The 16,492-nt window shown below is 40.9% G+C and overlaps 1 protein-coding gene across 1 annotated transcript; it reads right to left on the bottom strand.

Annotated features, from left to right (window-relative positions):
- Positions 1 to 2,734: 2,734 nt before the first annotated feature.
- Positions 2,735 to 5,513, bottom strand: LOC147309875 (Krueppel-like factor 2). Its single transcript, XM_086269387.1, has 3 exons — positions 5,118 to 5,513; positions 3,929 to 4,922; positions 2,735 to 3,839 (listed from the first exon to the last, which is right to left on the bottom strand). Exons 1-3 carry the CDS (start codon positions 5,187 to 5,189, stop codon positions 3,664 to 3,666), a joined length of 1,242 nt encoding a protein of 413 aa, XP_086125513.1. The 5' UTR covers positions 5,190 to 5,513; the 3' UTR covers positions 2,735 to 3,663.
- Between the last annotated feature and the right edge of the window lie 10,979 nt (positions 5,514 to 16,492).

Genomic DNA, 16,492 nt, shown 5'->3' with positions numbered 1-16,492 from the left:
CTGCACGTGTGTATTCTGTTTGTCACAAAATGTTTAGTTCTTAAAGTAAGAAAACACAGTCTGTAGCTGTGGTTCACATCAAGAGGCTGGATACTGTTTGCTTGTACTCTCGTTATTCCTGCTTACCTGAGACGTCACATGTTGACTGTTTCATTTTAAGCAGATTAGAATGCTGACGCCATCATTTGGTCAACAACAACCCTTATATGGCTGCTAGCACAGCTACACCTTCTCTGATTTCATAGTTGCTGAAAAGCTGATCTTGCTTTCATAACACAAATTACCTGCCCAAATAATGGGGCTATCGGAGATATTTGACAAGCAAATTTAACATGATTTTATCTTTTTAGACAAAAATGAACTGAGCAGACTCCCAGTGTTTTTGTAGGAGTGTAAATCTTACCTTCCGCAAAAGCATGCAGCCAGTGTTTGATTAGCTTTGGCTGCAAGCTCATTTTATCCACTGGTGAAAATCGAATCTGGCCTAAAAATTGTTACAAAAATACACACCACGGGGTGTAGTGTATGTATGCTGGGCAGACATATCTCTTGTATGTTCCCTTGTAGTTCTTTGTGTTTATGCATGTGTGTGTGTATTGTATTTTACATGTGTTACAACGCACATGATCTGGAAGAACCAGAACTTGCTGGAAGCCTGTTTTTCAGTTTGAACACTGACATAAACCTGTTTGGTTATTGAGCCACACAAAGTCTGACAGTCGACAGCAGCTAAATGAAGACTGAAAGAGCAGTCTTTATAGTCTTTATATAGTTTTAATAGGAAATGCATTGAAAAGATGCTAAGAAATAATCAACTAAACACAAATTTACTTGATAGGTTTTATTTAATGTACAATTCAACCTTTTACAAACTAAAAATAAACAAACAATAGAACATTAAGAGTCTAATGTTCAGGTGGTTTTTGTACCTGTTTCTTATCATTTCATTTGGTTTCCCCTGCTGATGTAAACATAAACTTTTTTTTCCATTTTAGGTGCATTTTGATGGATAACTTTTTGTTTAATTTTCTTCATCATTGTCCCCACACGGCATCACATGTATAACATATAATTTATCAAACAAAATTTTTTTACATTGGTTAAAATATTTAAATACATTTTTCGTACTTTGATTAAATACTCAACCTGCAAAAATAAAAAAATAATTAGTTCAACTGGGAGACACAGCGTCCTTTTTTGATTTGTGTCTCTTCTAACTATGCTCCTTGTGATTTCTCGCTCTCACACTCAGCGGAATTTACGATCCATCTGGGAAACTGCAGGGAAAACATTCCAGCAGAAGTTTCCTGCAGTCCACAGCAGTGCTGCTATCCCAGTAGATGGCAACCTCTTCCCATAAATACACTTCTTGTCCCTTTTGTTGCCTACTGAGCTCAGTGTTGCTCATATGCTGCAGGCCCAATCAGCCTATGGGGCTTGCAAGCCCTCGGCCTCCCACCTAAGTTGGATCAGACCGCACTCACGACCTCAGCGAACCTTGCCCTCTTCCTTTAAGGCAAATCTATATTATGATAATGAATCTATCTTGTTCTGCTGCTTTCACAAAGGCAGAAACCAGCATGTAAACCAGGTCACCCTCACGCCAGAGCTTCCCACGCTCCACAGTGGCAGTTACCCTTCTGCACCCAGCTGAAAAAAGTGAAATGAAAATGTTTGATTTTTCACTTGAGTGAATGTACTAAACATAGTGGTGGGGAGTGTTCCTCTTTTCTGAGGGTTGGCACGGGGCAATTGCGGAGATGGTACTAAGACAAGTGACCTTTCACAACCCAAAATAAACACAGGCCTTGTCACGGCTTTAGCGGAAATGGAGAGATAGTGAAGTTTCATTAAGAGCCATCACCTATATGCTTCCAACACTACATGTGGTAAGCATGCATGTTACTTGACAATGGTCAAATTTACAGTTTAAAGAATATTGGATGGTAGTTTTATTCTTGTAGTTTGGATAGTAATTGGATCTAACCCAGATTCTTGTTTCCAGTGTGTGTGAAGTAAGAATGATGATCACACCCTTACTATTCGATCATCTCTGTCATGCTCTAATGGTCTATGAGGCAACTGTTCCCATTACTGATTTAACATGTAATGCATTAAAGGCTCACACCACAGAATTTAAATCTTTTTGATCTAAACATCTTTGTGGGGTTGAAACATTCCCACGACTTAAAGATATCAACTAGCTATTAACAAGGTTGCTTTTGAAATTAAATTTAGCGTTGGTGGCTCAAAACGGATTTTTTGCAAACAAAACATGACTTACAAAAAGTAGCATTACAACAAAATATCTCTCCAACTCCCGGCTTCAAGCTGCCGGAAAACAGTCTTCCATCAGGCAACTTTTTCTTTTTTGAGCTTTTCTTTATCCCTTTTTTTTAGTTTATTTGAAACACTTTCTTTTCACCACTCCATATTTGCCCTTATGTTCCACGTAGCGTCCATACATACTTTGTAATTATGCCAATGTAATGTTTATATTTATGAGTATATGAGTGGGTTGACCCAATTTCTCAGGATGCTTCACCTATTACTAAATGTCCACATACTTGTATCTACATGCCCTAAGATATTGCTCGTCTTCTCAGGTGCTTTTCTTCTGATATACCCTTCTATGTTGACTCACTACAGTGACCTTTGAGTGTTTGAACTTTTGTCGAATAAAAACCCTTTTATAGACCTGTGAACTTTGAAAATCAAACTCTGGAGTCAGAGATCATGTTATCCATTTAGTTTAATATGTACATTAAAATAAACTACTTTCCAGTATATAAAATGACTGAATTCACAAGGCAGTACATTTCTTCAAGACACAAACAAATCTTTTTGCCAAAGACTGTTTAGTCCTTTGTCAGTCGATTGGAGTCGAGACGACGCACGTCTGTGAGACTGTAAAACCCTGACTTCAAATGCTACTAACCAGCAGACAGACTCACAGACAGGACATTCAGTTCAAACCTTCAACGAGACGATTTCATAAGAAAACATTTTCCTAAAACATTGTTTCATCTGCTTGTTACAAAACACAGTTAATAAAACTTTGTCTTTTGGCCAGTAGAGATTATGGCACTTGTTAGTTCTGTACTAAAGTGATGTATAAGACACTTATTGTAAAAAATACAAACTCAAATATCACACATTTAAGGATCATCTGCATCCAGTTGCTTTATTGGCATGTGTCTGATATGTTAAGTGGAACGTCCCTGTTACCTTTGCAAATAAACAAAAAAAGTAGTACCAGCTACATCTGCAAGAATTCAGAATAGAATTCATATGTTTGCTGTTTGTGGTTTTCTTGTGATTTCTTACACTCACATACACATGCACGTACATACACATATCAATAAAAATATATATATTTTCCCAGAAAATATGTTTATAGTCTCGTGTGATGGCACGTCATCTTAATGCCTAATAAGCCTTCATAAAAGTCACCATAATAATCCTATACAATACATATAGCTATTACAGTGTAGTCAACAGTGGTCCCATTATCCATTCATGGTACCAGTAAAATTAACACTCCTATAGGAACTTGCATCTATATATTGTCGTCGGATCCATGTGGCCCATCGTAGGATTCTTTAATCAGGCTGATGCTGTGCAAATCAGTCATTGTCTGTTTGTTGTCCTTCTGGTATTTGCTCACATGTGCCTCTTCATGTGGAGGGCGAGATGGTCAGACCGGGAGAATGCCCGTTCACACAAGTGACACTGGAATGGCCGGTGCCCGGTGTGCTTTCGGAAGTGACGTGTGAGCTCGTCAGAGCGAGCGAACTTCCAGCCGCAACCCTCCCAGCTGCAGTGGTATGGCTTCTCTCCTAAGAACACAAAGAACACCCATCAGTGACAGCATAGTTCGTGACGTAGTTGAATAACATGCCCGCCACACTCAGCCTGCAGATCTTACCTGTGTGAGTCCTGTGGTGCGCCTTCAGGTGAGAGCTCTTCGTGTAGGTCTTTCCACAGCCGGTGAAAGTGCAGGTGTGTGTCGCGGTTCGCTTCCTCGGCCAGGACCTGCGACCCCTCTTTGGCTTGGTGTCCATAATATCCAGCGGGGAGGAGGGCGGAGTGAGTAAAACCCGCTGGCCAGCTGCCTGCTGCAGGCCCATGGCTGCGTCCTCTCCGAAAACGCCGGTGAGTTTATGCTGGTGGAGCGCCTCAGTGAAGGAGAAGTGCATCGCGCCGTGCTGGTGAGGAAATCTCGCGGGCGCCTTGCAGTGGTGTAGGTGGAAAGTCTGCGGGAACGTCGGCGAGGTGGAGGTACAAATCTGGCGCTGCTGGCTCTCGGTGTTCATCAGGTCGTCCGGGCTGAGCGGCGGGGTCATGCTGCCCATCGCTCCCTGCGGGGAGCTTGCAAGCCGGGGCTGCTCGTTAAAAACCATGCATGAGACGTTCCCTTCGTGCTTGATTTTAGTGCAGCTCTGAGGCGCCAGACCCATGACAGGTCCGTATGTGTCCACTGAGACCGGCTCAGCTTTAATGTTCGGGTGCTCGAGGAATACACCCTGAGTGGTCTGGAAAGGCGTGGAACTGACCAAGAATCTTCCCTGAATACCGGAGCTGCTCGCAGGGAGGAAGCTGGTATCCATGTCGGAGCGAAGGAGCTCTGCCATCAGGCTGCTGTATTGGGAAGGACTGTTCATGTCTGGAACAGACGTGTAATCGCTTGTTTGATGGGACATTTCGATGTGATGCTGTTGCTGTTGCTGATAAACAGACACCCCGGAATCCTGAAGGCGGTATGACTCCGGTACCGTCCCGGCGGCCGACGCACTGCTGGAATCGGCGGTGTTCGCGAGAATAAACTCCAGATCCAAGAACCTGTCCAGGTCCTCTTCGTCTTTTCTGCCCTGGCAGCTGCTGTTCATATCTGCCCTGCTGATCGCGTCGCTTTTCCACTTCTGCTTCAGGGATGGGAGCACAGTTTGTTTCAGAATGCATCATTTCTTTCAACCCGTTCAGATGATCAATACACACATATGTATAATATACACAAATAAAACAACAACTAATAGAAATATGCTTTCTGATAGCAGGAAGACAAGTGCATGAAGCTCGGTGAAAGCAACAGTTAATAAATAAAAAGGCCAACTTACATCTTCCCAGTATTTTTCTTTTTGGTTGGAAAATGTAGAGATGGATGGTAAAATTGTCCCACTCGAGGCCATTATGAATAGTAAAAAACACTGAATTATAAAAATAACTTCTGTTTAAGGCAAGTCACCAAAGTCCGCTGAGTTGCCAGATAAGGCTACGAGCGCGTAACTTCTGCCGTCCGGTGAGCTGGTCCTCGCTCACATGCAGCTCTGCGCCTGGAACAACTGGTTTTCTTATAAATATCACTACATACATAAACCGGACCAGTGTGTGGCTAGGGGAAGGAAGCGCGTTCAGGATAGGGACGCGGTGTACCGACCAGCCCCTAAATTTAGCCTCAGTATAAAAGCGTGAATTTTCCCCGCGAGTCACAGACAGAGAAGCGGAGACGGACTAGTGCCCAATGCTTTCTCTGCTCTGCTGCGTGGAGCTACTTAACCCTCGCGGAGAAAGAACCCGCCCCTTTGGCCAACAGCTGGCAGAACAACCGCCCCCATATCGGCGCTCAAAGACAGAACAATTAACAGTTTAAATAACGCGTAACAAATATTAACACGTTAACATAAAAAAACAAAGTATCACACAAACACAAAACCCAACATATTGGAAAGCGACACAGAACGGTCTCCATTTTAAAGTGAAAACGTCTCGTTCTTTCTGATAATTATTGTGTTCTGAAAAGCTTGATCCATGATTATTTTGCTCCTGTGTTTCTGAGTATATGACAACACAGAGGTCAAATATCTCTGTCGGTTTCTATCTCAGTGAGAAAGCGGACAGAGGTGCGTGCGTCAGGCTAGAACACGACAAGCCAGTAGCGCACACTCCCTTGTAGTGAATGCAGCCACGCAGTTTTCTGCAGCAGTTTGCAGCCACCAGGCGCCACCTTCACCATCGCGGATTTCTTAAATGCTTTCTATGAAATCTCTCAGGTTGTTACATATTAGCCGTGTTGTCCATCTGGTTAAGCCTACCCCTCTGTTTCATTTTGGTGACATATAGTTGAGTGAATGTACCAACACTTTCTGTAACAACCAACAGTCTGATCAGTGCAAGTTTCCAAACAAACACATTTTTCTTACAAAAACAGTAAAATTGATTTGTATATATCCATCTATGACACAGTTTTTTTTAAAGTATTTCAGTAGTTCCTAAAACTATAAATCTTTGATTTAAAGAACAAAACAGGAACTGAGATTTAACTATAAAAGCTTTACAGAGAGTCAGAGGATCTCTTTTAAATTATTTTTTAAAGGATCTCTTTGAGCATAAATAAAAGCTACCATAGGACTATTTCTTCAGAAGAACATGGACTCTTGATACCTACAATCAGGGTGTTCAGTGGTGATGCTGTGTGCTGGCATTGTCAGAGGTGAAATCAATATAAAAATGTTCTAAGAGATAGTTTTTAATCTGACTCACTGAACACTTACAGGACATTTTGGACTGATACATTTGACAGCAATCTCCACCTGCATCATAAAAAAAACACCTAATGAAACGTCCAGAAAAGTAGGGGAGACCAGGGATAGTTGTAACGTGGGTCAGTTGTAACACTTAAAATTTCTCCAATCAGGGCTAAGTTTCAAACGATGTGATTCATCCTGTACATGTCCAATTCAGTTCTTCTATCACATGTGAAAAATTAGCACATTTTGTCAAACACAGACAATTTAAGAAGAAAAGAAGTTATTTGTATGCCAAAAAGTAAGTTTTTCTACTTTATTTCAATTTGTGATAGCATTATCTGCTTTGCAGTTAAACTCATCAAACTTAAATTATGTTATTTGTATGTCTATGGGGATATATTCTGTGTAAGTCTTTAGTGCTAATGTTTTAGCCGTTGGCTGTAATGTTAGCTAGTTCATGGCTATAGGAGTCTGGGTCAGTTGTAACAGCAACAGTCTGGGTTAGTTGTAACAATAATGCAGATGTTACAACTTGCCACACTATTACTTTAACTTATATTAAACAAGTTGGGGCAACGACATCAGCAGAGAGAGGTTCACTGGTCGCATTTGTATATGCGGTTAATGCCATTGGCAACACAATTCCTCCACTGTTTGTGTTCCCACGCATACGTTATGCAGACCACTGTGTCAGAGATGGACCAGTAGGAAGTACTGGTAGTGGAAATAAGTCAGGATGGGTGCAAGAAACAGATTTCCTCATCTTTCTGAGCCAATGAGGCCAAACTCAAGGAAGACCAACCAAAATGAATGAAATATTCAGTTGCTGAAAATTCCATAATTAGTCTTTTTGGGGGGTTGGAATATGTTCAAAAGCTAGATTTGTGTCACACACACACACACACACACACACACACACACACACACACACACACACACACACACACACACACACACACACACAGCTACATAAATAGTTCCAAGTGCATTCATGTGTTGAATAAAAAAGATTACATGTTAAGAATTTGTCAGTACCCTTATTTCATTGTGTTACATTTCACCCCAGGATATGTTATGGGGTTAGTTGTAACATTCACTCTTTGTGTTTGAGACCATACCATGGAACGAGTAATTGTGCTGCAGAGAAAATAGCTGCACTATTTAATAGCAGAGACATGTAAATACTTTGCATTACATTTTGAATTCACTACCTTAAAAGAGCTCCAAGTTACAGACGGAAATGCCAAAAATGTTACAACTATCCTCAGTCTCCCCTATAGACTTTTAGAATCAGTGAAAAAGAGCTCCGAAACCTTTCTGGTAATCAAGATGACCTGATACTTTACTCACACATTTTATGTGAACAAACAGGTGATGAAATATTTTTGAAATATTTTTTATTTTTCAGTTGGGGGTCTTTCAGTCACAAGACTATTAGCTAGTATTTGCTTTCTGAACACGACCCTTATTGCAAATATGTCAAGCCTTGTTCCTTTAGGTATCTCTAGCAGAGATGGGGTAATTTAGGCACATGTTTTCACTGTAAATGCTGATAACTGATACTAACAATTTCACTCCCTTCAGTCCTGATGACATCTGATAGTTAGTCCAAGTAGCTATACAAAAACACATAACACATGTTTACACATCCTATGTATTGTACATATTTGTGATGGAGGGAGCTCTTTGTATGTGAAAGGACTTATTTTGTGTATTGGTTCACAAAGGTTTAAAGGGCATGTGACATTTTTGACATTTTCATTATTTACTGTTTTCCAGTCAGTCTGCATTAACTTTGTTTGCTCTCAGTAATGTTTTCTGCACTGCTTCACCATTAAGCGACATATCCTATATCCCTGACTGCAGATATCAGTGAGCAACGTCTTACATGCATCTGTTTGTTTCCTATTCATATTTCAGTTTAGATCGAGATTATTATATTAAATCATAATGGGTACCAGTCACTTATGTCCACTGCTTGAGGAACATGTGCTCTGGAGATACTCCTTATTCACTTGTGCAGCACTTGGTGACATTAGGGACTGAAAATGTAAACACAAAGAGACGTCTGAAGTTCGTGGTGTGTGGCCATTGTTACCCAATCTTCCCTGACCCAAAATAAAAATACAAAAAACACCAAATTTTCTTAACTAAACTCTTACACCCATTAGCAAGAGAAAACCGTTTTCAACAAAAAGGCTGCTGCAGTGTATGTACAGTTAAAGAATACTCCAGGTTGTCTAATATATAAAACTGTTTACAAAGATCTAGACCAGCTCTCATAAGCCAAACACACAAATCTACTCACTAACGAACTTTTCAACTCTGGATTTTCCCAGAGAAACACTCAAAGCTACTAGCAGAAACACAGCCTACTGGGTGGTGGAGGAATTGAACCCACCCACTCAGCAGGCACCTGTATCCATTAAGTCCAACCCATTCACACACCTGGGAGGGAGGAGAGAGAAAAACCCACACCCACATCCTCTGGTGAGGTGAGTCACACATATAAAACATGTATGATCCACATGATCTTGGGTCAGAACACCATCAATAATCAGCTGGAGTCAAATACCAGGACATGATTTATGTAAAAGTGAAGTTTGTAGAGAACATCCTCTACATCTTTCTGTCCTTCACAAACATCTACAACTGAGATATGAATGGTAACATCCCGTGAGGGTGCAAATAACAGTTGGCTGTCTCTCTCAGGCTTTTCCTGCCATTTCCCACCACCACTCAGTTAGCCCAATATGGAATTGTCATCATACTGTTTCAGGAAAAAACATGGAAATGTAATTAAAAATGCAGTTTAACTATATGGAATTGGAAAATTCCATATATAGCTATACAGGTCTATTTACTCACTGTGCTCAAGTGAAGGGCTTTTCTACCTTATATCTATACCTACAGCGGTTTTCTTTCTTTCCTTTCTTCCTTCCTTCCTAGTACTATAGTCAGAAAGAAAGAGGAAACACTGGCCTAAAAATACTAGAAATTTCATTAAGGGATCAGAAAACGCTTCTTTTGGATTTTCATCCATATAATCAATGCACTGCAGATCCACTGAAGTGGTTCTTGTTATTATGGATAAGAAGACAAAAGTGTCCGGCCTTTTACTTAAACAAAGTTACAAGCCATATTACACTACAACCCTTAGTATGTGTAGTGCGTTCATTTCATTCAGTGGTCATATGTCTCGTGTCCTTATCTGTATTTCCCAAATTCTTGCTGTCATCTCTGTAGGCAGCTAAAAGCTTGTCTTGTTCCTCAGCTTCCCTGACTGCGTCGTATCACATTTCCAATAAGTCATCTACTTTGATCTCCAAGTTATTCCTCGTCTTCTCTTTCTCCAAGCACATTGCTTGCGTGCTGGGAATCACCTATGTTAACAGTCCTGCATTTAAAGCTGCAGGACCATCACTTGAAAACAAATTGTACTCTCCCCACACACCAGGACTGCAGTGTTTATCCTGCCACTCCCATCTACATTTGACTCAGTGAGTTAAGGGAATCTGATCCTTTTAATGAGTTAAACAACATAAAGCTGCTCTCTCAGTCAGCTTTAAAACCAATACAAAAACCAATAGTGTTCATGATTGACCCACTGTCACTCTATGATGGAGTGGTTTAAAATTTCCATGTGGAAGTGAGTTCTGGTTGTCTGGTTGCATGTTTCTCTGTGTGAGGCTCGGCTGTTCTCACAAATGACTATCTGGTGCTGTGTCTAGATTGAGACAGAGTTACATCATGGCACAACAAGGCTGATGGGGTTGGCTGAAAACTTGTGGCTGTTAGAGCTTTGCTTCCACTGTCTAGGTTTGCCAGACTAATTGTTTGTGACAAATTCCCAAATTTAAAAAAACTGCCATTTAAAGTAATCAGATACTCGGGAAGGACAATAATTGGGTTATTTGAGAACATCTGATGACAACTTTTTCTTTTTTTTGTTTTACACCTGTGTGGCTTATCACACTCCTTTTCTTTCTTTCTTTCTTTCTTTCTTTCTTTCTTTCTTTCTTTCTTTTTTACACACTATTTCAGTTATATTCTAATTATGGTCTGGTTTGGTCCTGCCTCTGCAATGTGTAGTGATTAAGGGACAACTAGCTGTACCCTGCTCTTACACTGAAGGCAAAGCCAGACTTTTCTGAGGGTTGCTAACATACCACAGTATTTAAGCTTTACTAAAACACTCAGATAACACATAATTTCATGACTGTATACACAACATTTTATCAATTTCATTTCAACTTGCAGTCACTTAGCTGGGATTTACAGTGAACTGTGAAAAACTATCAGCTCTCCGAGGCTTTTTGGATTAATGTGTTTCTTCAATACGATTTGATTTTTTTATTAAAACCAGATGACTTTCTCATCGTGTCAAAGTTATTGTAGCGTGTTTCAGGATAAACTCACTTTCCATGGTGCACATACTTTATGTCTTTGTTAAACTTCTTGGAAACACCTGCTTTGACTTCTCCACTTTCCTCTGCACGGCAGGAAAGCCTTGCTGTTCTGTTTCTGTGTGTGTGTGTGTCTGTGTGTGTGTGTGTGTGTGTGTGTGTGTGTGTGTGTGTGTGTGTGTGTGTGTGTGTGTGTGATAGAGAGAGAGAGAGAGAGAGAGAGAACAGAGGCAAACTTCTGGCTCAGGCAAAGCAGTGTCGGAGCTGAGAACCAGAGTTTGAGACAGAGTGGGCTCTTCCCTCTGCTTATATAGGTGGGTTATTTTTAAACCAACACCCCCTTCCTTATTCCCTATTATTGCACTTCCTCTCCCTCTTTCTCAGGAAGCCTACTTGGCTGAGTTTCCTGCCGGTATGCCGTGCTGACTCCAAGTGAATTGAAGAAGTAATAGCACACAAGGGTAAGGACTGGGGTGAGAGACACAGAAAAGGAGAAGAAGGAAAAGTCAAATATATTCCTGTAGCACATTTAAATGACTTTTGACCAAATTGCGGAACATCTAAATAATCAAAGGACATAAAAACATAGGCCAAGATGACAGAATTTAAGAAAGGAAACATAAAATAAGAAAACCTGAGTAAGAAATAACACAAATAAAGGGAGTCAGAACTCATTCTGATTTAAAATGTTGGGGAGGCCCTGATGTGAAGGGGCAGTTTGCTCCAAAGTTTAGGTGCAGCAACAGCAAAGACCTTCTCTCTGTGCTTTAATCTGGACCTCAGGACAGCAAGGAGCATTTGGTCCAAAGACTGCAGTTACATTTTTAATCTTGTCTCAACATCCTCCAAACAGTCCAGTTAAAACTTCAGAGGATTCACAGATTCAAGTTTTAGTGTCAGGTAATCTGGCCAAAAGGGAGCAGAAAAAAGGACTGGGCCAAGAATGGATCCCTGCGGTACCCCGAGAGAAAGTGAAGTTTTTGAGGAAGCTGTATCCCCCATACTGATAGAAAAACTTCTGTTGGTATGTAAGATTTAAAACATTCCAGTGGAGTCCTTTTGACTCCAACACAGTGCTCAAGAGATAAAGATTCGATGATCTAAAGTATCAAAGGCAGCACAGAGGTCTAAGGCTACGTCCACATGTATTTTTGAAAAGGCAGATTTTTCTATGTGTAAACGGTGTTTTCATTCACTGAAAATGGAGATTTTCAGTTTTTGCATTTAGTGTGGACGAGGAAAACGGAGAAAACGCAGCGCCAAAGGTGTGCGCCTTTTTTGACGTCACACTGTGCGCCACGTTTTTGTTTCGGTGAAATGAATTTCTACAATGGGGGACTTAGACAAAATACTGTTACTGTTAACTTCACTCTCTGCAGTGTTTACAACACAGTTACTGTCCCTCCACACACAGGACTCAGTTCTGCTTCTATGCGCCATCTTTGTTTACTCTTTCCCGCCCAGGCTTCTAGACTTCTGATTGGCCAACATTTCTACACAGTTAGCAATATATCGCCACTATGTTTCTTTGGCATGTTCCTAGCAGCGTTTTCCTTCGTTTTTGCGTTTACGTGTGGACGGGATTTAAAAAACAAAAAAAACAAAAACGGAAAATCTCAGTTTTCAAAAATACCGTGTACGTGTGGAGGTAGCCTAAGAGTATTAAAGTGGAAGAATCTCCCAAATAAGCAAAATTTAAAAGGTCATTTAAAACTTTAAAAGAGCAGTTTCAGTCCTGTGGTGCGCTTTAAAACTAGACTGTAACACTAATGCCATTTTGACCTGGAAAGGTCTGGTGCTGAAGAAGTCCGACTGTAGAGAGAAAAGGCAATTTAAAAATTGGTCTGAGCAATTTCTAAATTGCCACAGTACTTTTTGTGGGTTTCAAGTGGCTGATTACTTCATTCAGCAGTAAAAAAAAGAAAAATGATGGGTCAGTTGCAGGAGGGATAATATGAGACCTGATATGCGATCCTATTAACACAGAAGTTCAAAAAGTTTTTCAAAAAGTTGCTTTAGCTGCTACAAGAGGAGCAGCAGTGGAAGGATCAGAGTTAATGATGCGAAATAAAATATGAAGTCTGTGACAGTTGTTAGACACAATCTTAGAGAAATACTTTGTTTTTGCTGCTCTTACAGACTCATGATAATTTAATAAAGATTCTCTTAGTCCATTTTCATTCAGCTTCTCTGCACAGCTGTCTGTTCTCTGGTGGCATTATTCAACCAAGTTTTAGGTTGGATCAAGGATTTCCAAGCAGGTTAAATTAAACAAAAGTCATCAGTGAATGGACCTATCAAACAGTAAGCTGTGATTATTTTTTGATAAGAACAAGCAAAAATGATCAGCAGCAACTGAGGTAATCGTGCAAGAATCTGGCACATCAGGTTTGACAGAGAATTATAAAAGGGGAATCTCAGTTACTACAGACATGGGTCAGGGACATTATCGTCACTGATTTCAGTGTCACAGAGAGTCAGACCACAGTCATATCTCAGCATAATTCCTGCCAAAAACTCAGTGAAGTCTTAGATAAAATTCTCCTGTAGTTTTGGTCGTTGATACACCAGCGCACACAGCAAAGGAGTGGGCTCCTTGATTTCAAACAACTGCAGTTCAAAGCTGGGGTAAACATCAGCTGTTAGCTGCTAACAGTTGAAGCAGTTTTTATACACAGTGGCTAACCCTCCACCCTGGCCGGTTTTCCAAGGCGAGCTGAGGTTGAGGAGTGAATTACAGTCTGAAGGAAAAAGTTCAGAAAATGGGCTCAACTCACCAATGTTTAGCCAAGTTTCTAGAGCAAATCCATGTGTCAAGGGGTGAGGAAGTCATTCAGAATAAAAGTGAGGGAAAGGACCTTGTTCAAAGCTTGGTATTGAAATATTAATTAGTGTGCCCCTTTGGACTACCTTTGATAGAGCAAGAAAGATCAATGGAGATAAAGAGAGAAGCACAAACGGTAGATTGCAATCCAAGACAATGTCAGTTCAATTCAAATCAATTTTATACATCCATCCATTCGCTTCCGCCTATCCTTTTCAGGGTCGCGGGGGGCGCTGGAGCCTATCCCAGCTGTCCTAGGGCGAGAGGCGGGGTACACCCTGGACAGGTCGTCAGTCTGTCGCAGGGCCAACACATAGACACAGACAACCATTCACACTCACATTCACTCACAGAGTCACACCTATGGGCAATTTGGATTAATCAATTAACCTATCCTCACAAGCTGCATGTCTTTGGATGGTGGGAGGAAGCCGGAGTACCCGGAGGGAACCCACAGGGAGGACATGTAAACTCCACACAGAAAGATACCAGCCTGATGGTGGAATTGAACTTCTTGCTGTGCGGCAACAGTGCTAACCACCGTGCCACCGTGCTGCCCAAATTTATATATATAGCACCAAATAGCACCAAATCACAGCAACAGAATTTAGTATATGGGTTGCGCCCATGAAAAATTCTACATTGTGGGTCATTCTTTCTTTCTTTTTTTTTTTGTTAATGTGAGCTGACATTTTTTAAGGTTAGCAAAATCCCATCTGTCATAAACATCTGTTCCAACACATTTGTAGTGAAATTATATTGCTTTGCACAAATGGTCATTTGTAGTGGTTGCCTCGAAAATAAAAGCAGCAAAACTGCGTTATAATTTCCCACAAAACTCCACAAAACACTGAGCTTTTATAAGGCTGATTACAGATCTAGTGAGCAAACCCAAACGGCAGCGGACAGTTTTGGAAAATTTATTAACAAAACCACAAAGGAGGGGAGATAGTGAAGCGGTGCCAGGGAAACTGTAGATTTACAGACAGAGAGTTTGGCAAAGAGGACACAAGGAATTAACAAGGGATCAGAGGGACATGGGGAAAATTTGGCAAGGTAAATGAGAGCTGCCTTAATTGAGAGAAAGGTGGTTTGGGGCATAAGGGGAAGTGAGGGCAGCTGGTGGAAAACCAAGAATGCAGAGGTATTTCAGTGCAAGATTGGGCAGACTGGTGAGCGTGTGACTCCTTCCTTTGGCTGAACATGGTGAGCGAATACTGCTAAATGAGGCCAAGGCTATGCAGTGGAAGATGCTGACATTGAGTCTTCCCGAGATTCTGCAACTCCAGGTTAGTAGCTGGCGAGTGACATAGTAGCAATCTGCAATCTCCAGCCTTCAAATGCAACACGCTCATTCGATGAACAACAAAACAGGTGCAGGAAAGGTGTTACCCTTGTAAAGCCCCACCCCAGGGTTTTCTCTCTGTTAATGTAGGGTCTTTACCTTTCAACAGTACCTCGAGGCTAATGTTGTTGTGATTTGGGGTCGATCGTGGATCAAGAGTTGGCAGTTTGTCTTGTAATTGGAAGGTTGCCGGTTCGAGCCCCGGCTTGGACAGTCTCGGTTGTTGTGTCCTTGGGCAAGACACTTTACCTGTTGCCTACTGGTGGTGGTCAGAGGGCCCGGTGGCGCCAGTGTCTGGCAGCCTCGCCTCTGTCAGTGCGCCCCAGGGTGGCTGTGGCTACAATGTAGCTTGCCATCACCAGTGTGTGGATGACTGAATGTAGTGTAAAGCGCTATGCAAATACAGGCCATTTACCATTTTGGTGTTATATATTTAAAATTTGATTGAATTTCAATGGAATTCTATTTTCCCACTGAGTCACCCAGGCTTGTCAGGGGAAATCAAACTCTTCATGTTATTAAGGAATTTTTTCTCTTTGTTCATTCTCAGGGGCCTCTCTGATATTTTAGGGTAGTGATTACCAAAGTGTGGGCTGTGAGAATACTGCAGGTGGGTCACAGTAATGGCAGAAATTAAGTTTGAACGTTTGCACAAATATGCACAGTTACATATTTAGATAAATGTATTTATTTAAAAATGAATTAAAACAGCTGATGAACAAAGATGTGTAGATTGAGTGCAAATGGTTCTCATTTTTCCGAGCTCATCATTTAGGAACGTGTTGGATGCCCGAAAACGTAATATGTTGACGATTTGTCACCTAGCGTAAAATGTTACGCTTTGGGAGTGAGAACGTGTTCGCAATTTATATCCAACAGTTTTTGAATATACCTTTCAAAGATATACGTCACTTTGTCGTGTGTTTTGATTGGATGATGAATTAAGATTAGGTGGGCCCCATTGGATTCTGTGGATTTTAAGGGGGCAGCAGCACTCTTGACTTTGGGAATGGGTATTCCAGAGTATTATTCTCTACCTTACAATATGAACCACTTTTGGATCTGGTGATATATAAATGAATCAGAAACAAACTTCATAAAGCACATGAAATAGACTAGCATACTGCATACCATATAGATGGTGTTTTTCTCTTTTGGTGATTTTGCTGTGTATATGGAAATGTCAGTTCAGATATTCAGTTCATTAGTTTTACTATTATATATTGTGCTGTTTTGTTGTTCTTGTTAAATGTACACATTTTAACATAACACAGTGCGAAAGCTGAAAAAAGGTCAGACATTTTTGCTCTGTTGAGTCATATGATTTGTCACTTACACTCAACAACTATGTCCACAGCTCTGACTTCAGCACGCTTCAGCTGCATTGTAT

Source organism: Aulonocara sp. 'chitande type north' Nkhata Bay, linkage group LG17, assembly GCF_057382095.1.
Source record: "Aulonocara sp. 'chitande type north' Nkhata Bay isolate Kocher_YH1m ecotype deep benthic linkage group LG17, A_spYH_male_GT1.1, whole genome shotgun sequence".
NCBI classification, from domain to species: Eukaryota; Metazoa; Chordata; class Actinopteri; order Cichliformes; family Cichlidae; genus Aulonocara; species Aulonocara sp. 'chitande type north' Nkhata Bay.
This window is presented reverse-complemented; position numbering and strand designations above follow the sequence as displayed.

Coding starts and splice junctions, on each gene's coding strand:
- LOC147309875 (XM_086269387.1), bottom strand. CDS start 5,189: ATGGCCTCGAGTGGGACAATTTTACCATCCATCTCTACATTTTCCAAC. Junction 4,923..5,117: donor AAGAAAAATACTGGGAAGAT/GTAAGTTGGCCT, acceptor TCCCTGAAGCAG/AAGTGGAAAAGCGACGCGAT. Junction 3,840..3,928: donor GCACCACAGGACTCACACAG/GTAAGATCTGCA, acceptor TTGTGTTCTTAG/GAGAGAAGCCATACCACTGC.